Source organism: Myripristis murdjan, chromosome 12, assembly GCF_902150065.1.
Source record: "Myripristis murdjan chromosome 12, fMyrMur1.1, whole genome shotgun sequence".
NCBI lineage: Eukaryota > Metazoa > Chordata > Actinopteri > Holocentriformes > Holocentridae > Myripristis > Myripristis murdjan.
Window position 1 is genome coordinate 14,454,585 of NC_043991.1, and position 16,251 is coordinate 14,470,835.

The window sequence follows — 16,251 nt, forward strand, 5'->3', positions numbered from 1 at the left end:
CCTGCATCAACATTTAGTTTTCCACCATTACACCCAATACAAGCAATTCACATTTCAGGCAAGCATAAAGAGCAGTGCAGTTTTGAAAGAATGATAAAATAAGGGTACATCAAGTACACATGAAATCATAAATCCACAGAAAAGGGTCACAGAGCAGGAAAAATGTGAGGACCAAAATATGTAATATTATGAAAGGGAAAAGTGAATTATTTCCATATTCACCATGTTTATAACATGAAAAAGTTAAGTCTGAAGCATGTACTGTGAATGTACTGTATAGCCTACACTGAGGTTGTGTATAAAATATAACAGAGAGAATCAAACTGTTGTCTTTGAAGTTGTTGGAGGTAAACTTTTCATCATAAAAAGAAATTATTCTTTGCAACGAGGATTTTAAATTCATGCCTAGTCTTTACAGATTGAATTTTCAGCCGCTCAGTCACACAATGAAAGTTGAGCCTTTAGTTGTCCAGTTTTACTAAACATTGGTTAGCTGCGTGGGACTGATGGGTCATATGAAAATAAATAGCTCTAACGTTATCAGCCCATATGCACTCTGACAGCGACCTCATCTGTCTGTTATTCCTGACATGCGCAATACAAACTGCAATCTCACCGCACAGAGGAGCTGCCTGCGTCAAGCCACAGACACAGAGAGAGGACAACACCGGAAATCAGATGACACGGCCTTCAGAGTAAAAGCATCAAACAGACGTCCAAATTGTAATTTATGTGGTTCACCAAACCTGGAAGTGGTCTCTCACTATGTAGCAATGGGCAAAGAGTTTGTGAAATTAGAAATTAGCTGCTGTCTTTATGATTGGAATGTAAATGTGCAGTTTTCTGGTGCAGGTGCGCCCAATTACAGTGGTGTAGTCCTGTTTTTATTTATTTATTTATCAAAAATGGGCTGCAGTAGATATTAGTCCAGTGTTGTCTGGCCTTTGTGCTCATAATCATAAAAAATTAGAAATGCTAAAAAATACCAACTTAAGTAAAATGCATGAACCTGCACACTGGAGTTTTGCCCCCCTATAGGATTTATTTGTTTATTATTAATAATTTTTACTTTATATCAGCTTTTTGCCCTCCTGGGTCCCAGTGGGATTTTGTTGCACAGGGGACTTTGAGGGGTCTTTGAACCACAGTGGAATCAAAATGTTGATATTAAGGTTATAAAGTCACTACCGGGCAGCATTATTCCAGTCTATAGTTTCACATCTTTTGCTAAAAGTGTCCATGCACCACCTCGCCATACTCAGTGAATGTCCTTGTGGTTGAGTTTGTATTTCCCAAATTGTCTGTCACCTACCGGATTGAAGTTTGAGGATTCCTAAACATTTACAGCCTGATATATGACAAACATGGGGCAATTTAATCAGGCTCTTCCGAAGTCCTGTATTATTCCTATATGGTATAGGATTGAAACGATGGCTTCATAAACAACTGAGACATATTAAAATAAATGTTACTGACTCTTGAGATAGCCTAGTTTCTAAACTGTCTGGTATTAATACGTTTCAGGATTTCTTTCTATATTTTTGACAGCCCACAACATCATTCTTGAGCCCATATGGCCCAGCTATTAATGTATGGTTTGTGTGGTGAGACATTTTGCACTGACCCACATTTTCAAACAAATAAATGACCACAACTGCATTTTATTAACTTGAGATTTCCCTTTTAAACACTGTATGGATTATGGACTTGATGAGTTGTGTTATCAGAGAGATGTTGCAGAACACATGATCTTGTTTGTATTATTATTGTGAAAGGTGTGACCGGGGTGTTTTGTGTGTGTGTCACAGTGGCCGGCTTGACACTGGCACAGGAGGGACAGAGCGCTGGCAGGACAGCGATGGGACACAGTCGATATTTATCCCAAATAAATCAAACTGCAGCCTGGAAACACAGGGCCGAGATGGATATGCGATAGTTGCGGGTGTTTGCGCTGCTTTACAATTGACTTGTAGATAGAAAGAATAGCCGAACGACTTCGACTCTGTAGTTTTTTTTTCCAGGGGAAGGAAGTTTGCTGTGGCGAAGGAAATATAATAGGAAACCGGGGAGGAACAAAATACCCCAGCAGACATGGAGGACTTCGGGTCGGCCCTGGAGAAAAATGTGGCTGACCTTACAGTGATGGACGTGTATGACATCGCGGCGGTGGTCGGCCAGGAGTTTGAGAGGATCATAGACCAGTATGGCTGCGAGGCACTGTCCAGGCTGATGCCCAAAGTGGTGCGGGTGTTGGAGATCCTGGAGGTGATGGTGAGCCGCAGCAGCATCAGCCCGGAGACCGAGGAGCTGCGGCTGGAGCTGGACAAACTGCGCCTGGAGAGGATGGACCGCCTGGAGAAGGAGAAGAAGCACAAAAAGGTCTCAAATCTGACCAGGCAACAGTCAGCCTTTATTTCACGATCAAATGTCCGGTTTGACATAACGAGATGTTTTTAGGGCCTTGTACTAACAGACAGGCAAGTTGTAACATTAAATGAGCACAAAGTTGTCCGCCCAGCATTGTTCCCGTTTGTTTGGTTACGCATGACGAGCGTGGATGGAAACATTGTTGCCCGAGTTCATGGGAAAAACCCGCTCTCTATCTTTAGGTATGTCGGTCATGCATAACTAAATTAATTATCAAGTGGCATATGGATTCAAGATTTCACAGTCAAGTCTGTGTGCTCTAATCAGAATTAAATATCTTGTCCAAAATAGCCCAGCTACTAGTAATAATAGTAATAAGTTTTAGTGGTTAAAATATCCACAGGAATAATGTCTGACCTGGTACAGAAATGTTATAACAGTATCACAGGAGATTAATAAACAGTAAGAAACATCTTTTTTTTTTTTTTTTCCACTGTAGACCATAGAAACACTTGACTATAAGAGTGTTATAGGTGCAGTATAGTGTTATTTTTAGGGCCTGGCAGCCTCAGACTGCTACAAAGTCTGAATGTCAGTTTCTCGTGAGGGTGACTGGGCCAGGGTGAGTGTATTGTCACTGGCTGACCGATTAAGTTTGTCCCATGACTGTGATAAAGTGGAGGTTCTTTTTACTGACACCGTGCAGTGAAACTATATGAGCCTGCTGAGTGAAACCAATGCATGGGGACATGGAGGAAAGTCACAGTCACACTAGTTGACAGTGGCTGAATCTGTGTAACTACACAGTCAAGCAAGCTTGTGCTGCGTTTGTCTGTATGGCAGGTCAAGTTGTGGACTAGATTCTCTCGACTGATGCATATAAATAGGTGGTCATTTTGGTGTTTTGATTTAATGGCAGATAATAGACATGGGCATGTTAAACATTACAAACAGTCCCATGTGGCCCTCGTGTCTTTGCACTGAACACGCACTGAATAGAAATGGGACTCGGAGATCTAATGCAGTGTTCAAGACCAAATTAAATTTGTGAATACAGTTGGGCTTTTGTTTACCTATATCCTCTGTTTCCCCAGGGAAGGAGGCATAATTTAAGAATCTGTTCTTTAACAGCTTCGTAGCCACACAGTGTGTTGACAAGATTGCATTCAGTATTGTACAATATTTGCATTCTGGCTTGAGATCCGAGTTACAGACTGAATAGCAATGAGCCAAAATGAAGCTTTGGACAACATGCCAGCATGGACAACACCAGGACCCTGGCTCTGTTAGGTGTAAATGAAACAGAACCTTAATTAATGTCATTACCTGCTATTTCATGTCAAAGTGGCTGCTGTGAAAAAGGTCTAGTGGGTCAGGTAGGGCTGGGCGATATGGACAAAATCCAGCATCATGATATTTTTGGCTGCGTACCTCAATATTGATATTGTAGGGATGGCTATTGTGACTTGATAAGATATTTACAAGAAAGAGGTTTTTGATAAAGACTCATTAGCAGTGTGGATATGATGACCAAGCAGGTAGAGGCAAACAACACAACAGCTACAACAGTCTAATAAGATCAGAGGATTGCATCCCTTTACTGTAATGCAGCCTTTAAAACTAGTAAAATACATCACTTTTTATGACATTATGATATCCAAAATCCCAGATTATTTATCACAATGTATATAAATGTATATCAGTACATTTCCTAGCACAGGCAGCATCCTAGTCTTGTAAATACACCCAGTCTGCAAGATTCAACAAAAAGGAAATCATAAACTCTGTGTGTTTTGTGTGTGTGTGTGTGTGTGTACAGGAGCTGGAACTGGTGGAGGATGTATGGAGAGGAGAGGCTCAGGACCTGCTGTCCCAGATCGCCCAGCTACAGGAAGAGAACAAAACCCTCCTCACTAACCTTTCAATTAAAGACCCCATGAGTGAGGAGGACCTCCAGAGGCACGAGGGTGAGAACACCTGCACAACACCCACACACACACCCACACCCACACACACACCCACACACACACACACACACACACACACACACACACACACACACACACACACAAACACACAAGGTCAGGGAGGGTAGGAAGATAGGGGAATTTGGCGATTTCCCTTGGCAAGTCAGGTAATATCATGGAATTGAACAAACCAGTTGAACAACCTTTATTAACCAAGGCAGAATAATTGTTTTAGCTCACGGAAGCCCTTTACTTTGAAAAACAATGTAGTTTAATAACACGATGGGAACCCTGAGGAGTTTGGTTTTTGATTAAAGTGCTTTCAACATGAATTACATTGAGTGGCATTTATCTTCTTTCAAGTGTTAAGTGTTCCAACAACTGGACTTGAAGGATTTGCCACTAGCTCTCAGTTTGCACTCTCTCTGGGCAAATCTCTCTCTGTCTTTCCTTCTCTTCCACACACACACGCACTCACACACACACACTCGCACAGATGCACACGCACACACCCTCACACACACAAAAGCCTTCTCTGTGTCTGACGATGAGCCAGTCTTGTCCCCGCATCAGAAGCTCTGCCATGATTTCACAGAGAGGCTACAGTCACCCCGACACACTGTGGACAGACCAGCCTCAGTGCACATGCACACCTGCTGGACACACACACACACTCACACAAACACAGAAAACAAGGTTCCCACCGAATAACATGGGCTGAGTTTCAAGAGACTTATCTTGGCCGCTGCAAGGGAGTGTATCACGGGTTAATTTTGTATACCTGTATGACATGATTGCATGTGTGCATGAGTGAGTCTGTGTGTGAGTAATAAGACGTTTTAAAAGAATGCATTTAATCTAAATCTGTTCTTGATGGTCAAATAAAATCCCTGGATAGACCCGAGTGCTAATCAGAATCTGTTCTCAGCTTGTTTTTTTGCTCATACCTCTGTCTGCCCTCCCTTCCCGATGTTCCTGTCTTCTCTCTGGGGTAACAGGTATGTCAGAGAGAGAGAGGCAGGTGATGAAGAAGCTCAAAGAAGTCGTGGACAAGCAGAGAGACGAGATTCGAGCCAAGGACCGTGAACTTGCACTGAAAAATGAAGACATAGAAGCAGTAAGGCAATACACTCACTGTGTCAACTAGACTAGGGCATGTGTATAAAGAACCATTTTGCATGTTTCATTTATTATCTACACAGTATGTACACTTGATGCTTCTGCTAATCTTTCCCCAAAGCAAGCAGTTGTATTTTATAGCTCTGATTTGCAAAATGGTTTGTTGCAGTGTAAAATGTGAGTAAATTGTAGTAAATCGGCCGGACATTCAAAATCACTGATGTGGTCCTTTAAAGATGCACTTTGGGGGTAGTAAAGAGATTCAGCCAACAAACAGAGCGCTTGCTTGTTGCTTTTTGGGTACAATTTTGTATCCTCCTCCTTAGTTTGGTTTTATTAAGTCCTGCAGGTGGAGAAGATTTCCCACTAGTGGGCATATCAAAGGCACAATAATAATACTTAAGGCAGATAGGGTGAATCTACAGTTCCTCAGTTGGGGTGGAGGGAATATTCTTCTGTGTTGCAGACACCCCATATGGTTTAACCTGATGAAAAGGGTGTATTATTAGGGGCTGTTCAGACTGTGGAGCATTTTCTGCCTGAAATTGCCTTCTTTTTGCAAAGAAATCAAAGTGGGAGCAGAGTAGAAGATTACCTTTTTCAGCTCGATCTAAGTGTGATGTATTGCTGTTGTGTATATATGTACAGTGTTGTGAAAAGGAATTTCCCCTAAGGGACAATAAATCTAAATCTAAATCTAAATCTAAATCGATGTTTTGAACACTATTTTTCTGTCTTGTCCTCATCTGTTTCTGTCTGTCTGTCCTTCTCTTGTCCTGTTGTCTCTGTAGCTCCAGCAGCAGCAGACTCGTTTAATGAAAATCAACCATGACCTTCGCCATAAAATCTCTGTGGTGGAGGCCCAGGGGAAAGCCCTCATTGAACAGAAGGTGGAACTGGAAGCCTGTGCTCAGGCACGGGGGCAGGAGGTCGGTGCCCTTCGTCAGGAAATTGCACGCTTAAAGGAGCGCCTACAAGGAGACCCGCCGGCCCAGGAGGAGCAGCCACCTCAGCCCCCCTCACCTGCACAGGTAATACAGTGCATAAAATCCTGAAATAGTTACATTATAGTCAGTAGATACTCCAATGTTTTGGGCAAAATAGCCCTTATCCAACATACCCAGACTGAGACATGATGTTCAATGCCATTTTCACCTCTGTACGTCCACTGGTTTGGTTCCAGTGGGTAGGATTTTGTGTTAGTGTGGCATAAAATTTTCATATTTCAAATACACATGACACTATAAATAAGACATTTTTTCACATTGACGGAGCTACACTAATGGCTCCCATAGACTTCAAGCCTTTAACCAAACCAGTGGACACACAGAGCAGAAAATGTTATTGTACATCTTGTCTCAGCCTGGGTAATGGAAAAAGGCTATTTTTCCCCAAAAAGGTTGGAGTATTCCTTAAACATTGTACTGTTTTTTCTTCCCAGCACAGGGAAGCAATGAGAACAGCTAGAGATGACCTGCCATGGAGCTTTAATATACATATTTCTTATATCTACTGATATGTTTATATCTACCAATTTTCCCTGGAAATGCAGATGTCAAATCACTCCTACCTGTTTCATATATAAGGACAGTCATTACCAGTGTCTGACACGACATTATTAAAAACTCACACGGATCAGTAAACAGTTAAATAAACTATCTTTTACTCCACCAGCTTGATAAAGCTGCTGCAAAAGTTGGGGCTGAGGGCTCGGCCTGGTCAGAAAGACATGACGCCCCTAAGCTGATGGTGGGAGGGTATGATCGTGCCCCACGGCCCCTGTCTGTTTCCCTCAGCCCCGGCGGACATGAGGACGGGGATGAGGAGGTTGAGGAAGAGGCAGTGTTGCTTTGGGTAATGCGGAAGTGCTAGTTAGCTTGCAAACTGGAGTGGTGTGTATTTTCCGTCTCTAACTCTTAGACCCCTTCGAGAAGACCAGTCTCGTAGGTAGTGATGCACTGGAAGTCCGAATTACGTGAAATGTTCATAGGCAAGCACATGTGTAACATCGAATTTTTTTCAGACGTGTGATTGAAAAAAATGTTGACCTCCCCCACATTTCTTACTAAAACAGCTATTTTGTATTTGCCTGTGTTTTATTACCCATGAGAAGTGCTGAGATGGCATGGCATGGGTGTGTTGAGAACTAACAGAGTGGGATTGCTCATTGCTCAGCCAACTGGGTGAGACTCTCCAGGCCACTGCAGTGGTGACCCTTCTAAATATAGATCAGTCAGACTGCTCAACCTCTAACAGCACATGGAATAGTCCCCACATTCACCTTGATCCCGAGACATTGCTAGTGAAACTGTAGTTTCATGTATAGCACATGTAGTGGTCACAGTAATGGTCCTAGTAAGCAGTGACGTATTGTCTGGTCTGTTTATATCAAACATTGTCTTTGCCGCTGCATGCATGAGTGATGTCGGTCTGCATGTGTTGTTGAAGTCTCTCTGTTGTGAATGCTTTAGGTTTGCACACTGCTTAGACAAAATGAAGACAGGAAGGGCTTTAGTCTCAAAGGAGGAGGGAACAGGGATCACATTTCAGAGGTATTGGAATAAGGCCCAGTGTCTGACTTAAGGTTCACCCTTTGCCACCAGGAGGCGATGTGCGATGAGGACATGCCTGCTGTGTTCCAATATTTTACAAAGGTATCCTCACTTCCTTCCCTCCTTCCTTCCTTTTCTGTGTTCTTTCTTCCTTGGTGTGATGTGCTCCTTTCCCACTAGGAGGCGCTGTGCGAGGAGGAGATGGGAGGCCTGGACCCGAAGGACCCCGACCGGCCCCGGTTCACCCTGCAGGAGCTGAGGGATGTTCTTCATGAGAGGAATGAGCTCAAGGCCAAAGTCTTCTTGCTGCAAGAGGAGCTTGCCTACTACAAAAGGTGCTCACCATCAACACATGTTATTTTAATCTGACCCATCCATTACTGCACCATCCTTATATGGATTTTGTCGCCACCTTAATACCACAACACAGTGTCATTATTTACAGGACGACTAGAGGTCCTTAACTTAAAAACATAACCATAGGTTGTAATATGCTGCTCTACAAATGAGCTATGGGGTCGTTTTTTTGCAGGAGGACAGTCTCTAACATGACGATGATGATGATGATGATTATCTTTCTTTGCAGTGATGAGGCAGAAGATGAGATTGCTCCAACCACTCCTTCACCCTCCCCTGAGCTTAGGGCTCGACCCCGCACTTCTGCTCAGCCAGAGTCAGGAATCAAACGCCTGTATGTTACACTCAAACACACACACACACACACACACACACACATAAACATTCACTCACTCATTGGCTCATTCAAATACATCTACTCATGAATCAAGCCTGTAAAATAAACAGACTCACTGATTTATCTTCGAGTTTAGTCAAAGTGCAGTTAAACTTTGAATCCAGGTGAAGTCAAGATGAAAGTTTGTCCAGTTCCAGCCTAGAGTGCTCACTCAGATGTCACTGCATGGGTTATGTTCACAGTTGTTGCTCCCCACATGCACAGGTATTTACATATCATTCACTAGGAAATATATTGAAATTAAATTTTCTCCAAAGAACACTGCGCATGCATCACAAGTAGCAAGCACACTACGCACTGCATCTACCGGACTACCACAGGCTGGCAACTTGAACTCTGTTTTGGGTGAAATATCATCTGACAATATTCAGAAAGATGGCTGGAATAATTTACACACTGAATACTATCCCAGATTGTTTTATTTACATGAACATTAATTAAGTAAAAGCAGATAGTCATAGTGTCATCATATAGAAAAACAAAACCTTTGCACCAAAACTGATAATATAAAATAGGAATATTGTGGATCAGTGATTTCCATTATTAAATAATTTGTATTATACTGGAAGAAGCCTGTACACCCACCTCCTCTGTGTGTTCTGCTTGCATAGACAAAAGCAAAGTGGAGATGATAAAACAATTACCCAACATGTGTCAAATACTTCCTCTCTGACTGCAAGGTCAGATCGGAGACGTCAGTGTGAAAATCAGACTTTGCACCAACACACTGCTAGAGGTGGCTGCGCCTGAGGAGTGGTATGCCATCACAGGAGTGTTTTCTGACCCCATGCATCAAGTGCATTTCCAAATTATTTGTAGACTGAGTAACTACCGGTAAATACACATTGCTGTCTGTATTAACAGAGGAGAAAACATGTGCGTTATTGCCAACACAGATGCCCCTCAGGGCCTGCTGGTGGCGCTGGAGGGAAGTTTAAGAGGTCAACAAAATTGCCAGGTTTCATCCTCTAGCCAACATTAATGTTGTAGCCAAATTTATTGCAACGCTAAAGTAGTTTTAGAGACATTAGAATTCAAGATTATAAATGTGGCCTGAGGAAAGGTCATGGGGTCATCGAAATCAACAGGTTTCATGACCTAGGCAACGTGAATGTGGTCGCTGTGAATTAATGGTGATCTACTTAGTAGATCTGGAGATCAGGATGTAACTACTTTATGTCCCCTGCTTCCCAGCGGGTCAAATAAGACAATGTTGAAAGGTTTTATAAAGATGTTATAAGAACACTGAAGAAGCAAAACACATCATATTCGTGAATAATTAAGCACATGGTTTAACCAAAGTGTACGGCTCACAGATGGAGAAGATGATCTCTGAATGATTTCTAAATAACCAAACTCATCACTCCATGCTGTCATTTAATGCACTGTTACTTGTCAAAAGGTCACTATTGTTTTACAATATTGTGGCACACTTACGTTGTAATTGCATTAGTGAACTCTTATTTGGTAAATCTTACATATACGAGCATTAATATTGCAAATGATATAACATGCATGACCAGCACAGGTGCAATGTGGCTTTACTTCTTCTCTCAGCACTCTTATGCACGCTCTCCACTTTTAATGCATGGTTAATGACCAGCATGGGATTGTCATTTGGGAATGGTGCACATGGTTGATATGCTTTTCTCAGTGGAAAGATTTCACAAGGGCTGTTTTTTCTTGTGCCTGCATCCATTTCATTATTTTACTTGCATGAAAAGCAACGAAGGCATGAGCTTGGTTCTTCCGTATGTGGTTGGAGTTTTATTTGCACTCAGAGAGAGAACTTACTGAGAGGTTTGGGTCAAAGTAGAAGCCTAAGGTTGATGTAGTCCCTGTCTTCCTCTTTCCTCCCTCTCCCCCCTCTCTCTACATGTCTTTTCCTGTTTGTGTGTGTGTGTTTGTGTCTTTACCTCTGTGTAACAGGATGTTCACAGCCATTATGCCGATGGTGGCGGCTGGTTTGATCCCAGATGACCCCACTTTACAGCCAATCAGACGTCTCATATCACTTGTATGACCCTATCCATTGGTTGGCCTCAGTGTCTATCATTTTCTCAGCTAACAACCTCCATCCCTTGCATGTGTTGGGGTTGCTTTGACCTTTTCATCGTTTGCAATATTCTGATTGGCTGATTGTGGGGCTCTCTGAATCATTGGTCCAATGGGACGATTGTAGATCATTAGAATCAGCCAGTCAGAATAGATATATATAGCCCATTCTTGCCATGACCTCTTCCTAAGTGACTGGAATAACCACATATTTACCTCTGCACCTGTGCTCTAAGTTTACAAGAGTAATTCTGTGGGATTCATGAACTAAAGTGCTTTTAGTTCCATTGCAGTGGCTGGTAATTGAAGTAGATGTAATGCTCAGTGAACCGTACTCACCTTGTTCTCTTCTATTACCTGAACTGAGTTGTTAACATAGTTAGCTGTGGAAGTTAATTCCAGAGTTAATCCCTTGCATTTTTGCGTTGTACACTTTAATGAGGAAATAACGAAAAGGTATCACAACATATGCATTTTTTTTTGCTTTAAAATCTAGGTAATGTTAAAGGTGCCACATGTAGCCTTTTAAAATCAAGTAAACCATCTCCATATTCATTTTGATGCATTTTCAAGACTTGGATATGGCTACAAACAAGACAAACAAGTATAAATAAACAAGACCATCATCAGCAAATTGTCAGCCTCTACTGGCTGCTACACTGTATTTTACATTGTGTTCCACTTGTTGGGAAATCTTATGGATTTTTTTATGGTACAGGAAGGGGGTGCCTTTTTTTCCAGCAGAGATGGAGCTGAAGCTTTGAGAGGCACATGGAAAAATCACTTTCAACATGTTTATTCTCTTTAGTAAATAAAAGGGAGAGCAGGAGGATGACAAGTACTAACATCCTCTTTGTGACAGGAAGCAAAAAGGTTTATGGGAACTGTGAGAAACAGTGTGAACACCACTGGTGTGAGATAAATGCTCGCAGTCATCTTCACCAAAGATTTAACATAGTCAAGTATAACATGGTATCACAATCAATTAGGAAATGATGTATTGATACTTAAAAATGCTGCATGTGACTCCTTTAAAAGCACTGATGATGAGGTGATTTTTTTTTAATTAATGGTAATTTTCCAGTGTACTTACAGTATGATAATTCTAACACCTCTATAAATATGATATTCACTGCATACACTAATGTCACATCAATTAAATAAATCTAATATGTAAATCACTGTAGATACTTTGTTAACAGGCAGCCTATACTGAAGTAACAAATTTAAGACGAAAGCCCTGAGAAGTCCTCTCTCTCTCTCTTCTCTCTAATCTCTTCCCTCAGGTTTAGTTTCTTCTCACGGGACAAGCAGCGGGGCCCCCAGCGTAGCGCACATTTCGACGACGGCCTCGGCTCGTGGGCGGGGAAAGATGACGTGTACACAGAACAGGCCCAGGAGGCTTTGCAGCACATGTAGTCACTGGACCGCACTTGACAAGGTTACTCAGCGCCAAAACTTTTAACACTTCATGTCCATCACTCGAGGCATTCTTGTGGTCAGCTTGTGAGCATCAACTGCACCCCAATCCACCTAATGAGTCAAAGCGCAACAGAAATATCATTTGCTTGAGGTGAAAGGACTGAAGGAGGGGGGAAGGTGACTAGTTTGAGGGGAGGCTCCGGTTTAGAAGTTACACCTCCTGAAAGTTTATTTAGATGAACACATGAGAAGGCAGTATAGACCGATGAGTGGCAGCACATACAAACTCTGTTACGTTGTAGAAAATGCCGGAGAATAGTGGGTGTGTGTATGTTAAACAGAATCAGGCTTGATTCTGCACAGGAGAGAGGGTAAACTCAGGTTGCATGATGGAAAGTGGAAAGTGGTCAATAATGTGTTCTGCCCAGCATTAACCATGAGTGAAATGAGCTTGGTATGCTACACTGATGAAGGCATGGGGCACAAAAGTGTGTTGTTAATTTGATCTCCAAAAGCACACAGATGCTAACTCCACTGACTTGTATCCAGAAGCTCAGTGGAAACTTTAAAGATTTTCCATTTAATGGATTTGTGGTTAAGACGTGTTTGTCACAGGCTTCATTTGAAGCGACTTAACCTTTTCAATGAAGGGTGAGGGTATTATTGTATTATCAACCTGTTATTAGGCATTGGGCGATTTCATGTCTCGATTATAATTGGGCTTTACGATATTATCCCGATAATCATCCAAATATGCATAAAACTCCTAAACGGCACTAAAATGTACTGGAATCACTTTACCATACATTTTGCTAAGAAACAAGTATTTTTATTGCATTACAGATAGGACACACATCTTTTTTTTTTTTTTTTTTTTTAAGTTAACTCTTTTTTTTTTTTTAGGGAATTGCCAAGCCTTCAGCTGTGGAAACAGCCTTAAGATTTTGGAATGACTGGAAAGATGCAGGCTCCCTGTTGTGGCAATTCAAAACAAATCAGGAAATCAGTATAGGACTGCATGTTCACAAGCTAGACAGCTTTTAAAAGTCAGAATATTCATGATTATCCCAATTTACAATTTTCCTGATAATGCAAATTCACGTGTTTTATCGCAATCTGCAATAAAATCCTAGATGGTCCCATCCCCACCTGTTATGCACATGAACAAACAAGAGGCAAACCAGCACAGAAAACATGCAATATCTGTCTAATAGCCCATCCTCTTTTACACAACCAAACCTAATCCTCAGTAACCATGAAGGAATATGCCAGTTTCATTTTCTGATGCTGAGATTTCATTTTTACTGTAACTGCAACACTTTTGTGCCCTGTTATTTATTTTCTGTCCCCCAGTGAAATAGGCAGCTAGCAGCGTGCAGACCCTTTGTCACCAGCATTGTGCGAGTTCAAACTATGCAGCTCTACAAATCTATAGAGTACAGGGGCACATGTATAATTTTTTTGTTCATGGATTTACAATTAAAAAGCTGTGCACACAAAATGATGAAAAAAATAGACACTTTCTCAGAATTATAAAGTGCTGAATACAACATGAGTACACATTTTCTTTCTGTAAATCACAATCGTCATGAAACTGTGCACATAAATGAGCTTTATGTGCCAGAGCAGACACAAGTTACGGATTCTCCCCATATTCTCCATCAGGAGCTATTAAATGACAATGCTTCACACTATACACACAGTCAGCCGCGATCCTTCAACGGTGCCAAAAAAGGCATTTGCACGCCATGCGTACATGCAAACGCACTGTACCATGATAATTGGAAATGCAGCACAGGCACAAACCAGCTGGACCAAAACGGGCTTGAATACGATGCCTTCCTCTTTGCTGTTATAGCAAACAGATGTGTGGAGATACAAGACACTGAAGAGCTTGATTTCATTCTCAAAATGCACACGCTAAGTTTTAGACAAGGACTGTTAAACTCAAGTCCACTAATCGCCTTTCTCCAAGTGCCATGTAGCCTTCAAGAACTGCAGCATGTGATGAAATGTTCAAGATCATGCATTGCCAGTATTGGACTTAATTAGTTTAGTAAGAGTTAGTAAGTTCATTTTGAGAGAAAAAATAGCTCCAGTAACTTTTTTTCATGTTTTTTCAGTATACCCAAGGAGGAACGTCTTCATTGTTGTCAAGCCTATCTTTGACCAGCAGCTTTTTGCCAGTGAATGCTGATGGGATTACAAAATAAATGCTGATTTAATTAAACCGGAAAAGCAGTGTGATCCTGGGGCTATTTGGGCGGATCCTGACCTAGATGCATGCCATTCTCTGTCTTTAAGAGTTCACATGAAAGCCCATGTGGCAGTTCTTTATATCTCCTGTTGGTAAATACACATACCTTATAGAACTTAACTTAAAATCTGCTCCAGATTGCTTTTGTCCACTCATAAACTGGATGATCCACAGAAACCTTATTTCAGTAAATTGGATTTTTAAATTTATTTGCTTGCTACCACACCTGTCTTTTGTTTGGAAGACGACTAAGAAATAAAAGGCAAACCAGATTTAAAAGTTTACGTTTTCACAAATCATCTCCGCTTGGTAGATCATAGCCGAACTCACAAGAGACCTGAATCATTTGGAAAAGGTATTCTGCAAGGTATGTGAATTTACCAATAAGGGAGTAGAGATTTTCTACTTGGCATTCCCCTGTTCCCCATCCAAAACATCTTCTTTCTTTTAGTCCACAATGTGAAGGGAATGTAAAGTGATGCACACTTTTCTCACATTGGGTTTTTGCTTTTGCTAAATACCAAACTTTGCATGGAAAGGTGTGCCTTTGTGCCTTTACGTATCATTTACCCAGGCCCCCAGATGAAAGCTACATACACGCTATTGAATTACGCAGCAGAGAAAAGCAGCATATTATTTGCATATGATATTAAACAAAGTGGTTACATCACAAGCAGACCTGCGGTATTCCTCAGATTGTGCTGAGATGACCGTTGCGACGTTATTATAACAGCATCAGAGAAAATAGGAGTCTGGTTTCATAACTGGTCAATTAAACAGAGTTGATCAAACTTAAGGGGCTGGCGTGTTTCAACATTTATTTAAATGCTCGCTTGCAAATGGTCGCTGCCTATGCTTTTACAGCTTCTGCTGTGTCTTCACGTGTGCCGCCGGCTGATGTGTTCACGCAAAAAGGCTTCTCGTGAGGCAGAGTAGTCAGGCCAGTGAGGAACAACTGTGGTGTGACTGGGTGTCTTGTAAGAATAGTGGCACTTTATCTTCATTTATACTGACCGGGTGAGGTGGAAAAGATGAATGTAAAATGAGAAGAACACCGTGATAATGCTAAAAAAAAAACACAAGGGTGTCCCAACATTTTAGTAAGGGTGAAGTAATGGTGTTAAAAGAGGTGGTCACCCCTTGACAAATAATTTGAAGTTTATGTGATGCTTATTCCAAAAGGGCAGTCCCACCGCTGCTTTGGAGAAATTACTCGCAAAACTTGAAGCTGACTTAAGTTCTAAATTACGGTGGTGAAATGAATCTGGAGAATTTGTGTGTTACAAATTTAAGCATTGAAACATATAAAGGGAAATACACTCCAGCATTACAGCCTGTCCAAGCACAGAGGCATTGTTTATGTGGACAAAATGGACAGAAAAGGGTCAAAGAAGCTCAGTTGAGTCCCCCAGCCCATTCATTCAGTGAATGTCGATCAGCATCTCTCATGTATTTTCTCCAGCAGTCCTCTATGAACCTAATTAAAATGGATATTAAGAAAAAAGATATAAGAAATGCATCATTGTTTTATGAAATAACTTGCCTTTTATTCAAACGTGTCTCCTTAATAATAAAAATGGCAATAATGGTTGAGGTGTTTGTTTGCTTTGTGTGCAACATTTTATCTGCGAGGTCGGGTACATTAAGAAAAAAGGTACAGCTGTGTTTTTGTTTTTTTTTTTAATTTACAAGGTCAATCCCTGTCATTAAACTGATAGATGTGCTCAGTGTAAGTCAGGTCACACTGTATGACAGGTA

At 41.4% G+C, this 16,251-nt stretch overlaps 1 protein-coding gene across 2 annotated transcripts; it reads left to right on the forward strand.

Annotated features, from left to right (window-relative positions):
* Positions 1 to 1,838: 1,838 nt before the first annotated feature.
* Positions 1,839 to 16,084, forward strand: rilpl1 (Rab interacting lysosomal protein-like 1). Of its 2 annotated transcripts, XM_030065033.1 has the most exons (8): positions 1,839 to 2,379; positions 4,187 to 4,334; positions 5,333 to 5,451; positions 6,245 to 6,484; positions 8,186 to 8,340; positions 8,592 to 8,696; positions 10,689 to 10,776; positions 12,101 to 12,207. In XM_030065033.1, the coding sequence occupies exons 1-8, from the start codon at positions 2,092 to 2,094 to the stop codon at positions 12,104 to 12,106; spliced, it is 1,149 nt and encodes a 382-aa protein (XP_029920893.1). In that variant the 5' UTR covers positions 1,839 to 2,091; the 3' UTR covers positions 12,107 to 12,207. The 2 variants fall into 2 exon arrangements, with proteins under 2 accessions (XP_029920893.1, XP_029920892.1); XM_030065032.1 differs by lacking the exon at positions 10,689 to 10,776 and having other exon boundaries at positions 12,101 to 16,084.
* Positions 16,085 to 16,251: the final 167 nt, after the last annotated feature.

Bases quoted from the DNA above. Each gene is read 5' to 3' on its own strand.
- rilpl1 (XM_030065032.1), top strand. From the start codon at position 2,092: ATGGAGGACTTCGGGTCGGCCCTGGAGAAAAATGTGGCTGACCTTACA. The intron at 4,335-5,332 runs GTGAGAACACCT...CTGGGGTAACAG, and splicing joins GGACCTCCAGAGGCACGAGG to GTATGTCAGAGAGAGAGAGG. The intron at 6,485-8,185 runs GTAATACAGTGC...CTTTCCCACTAG, and splicing joins AGCCCCCCTCACCTGCACAG to GAGGCGCTGTGCGAGGAGGA.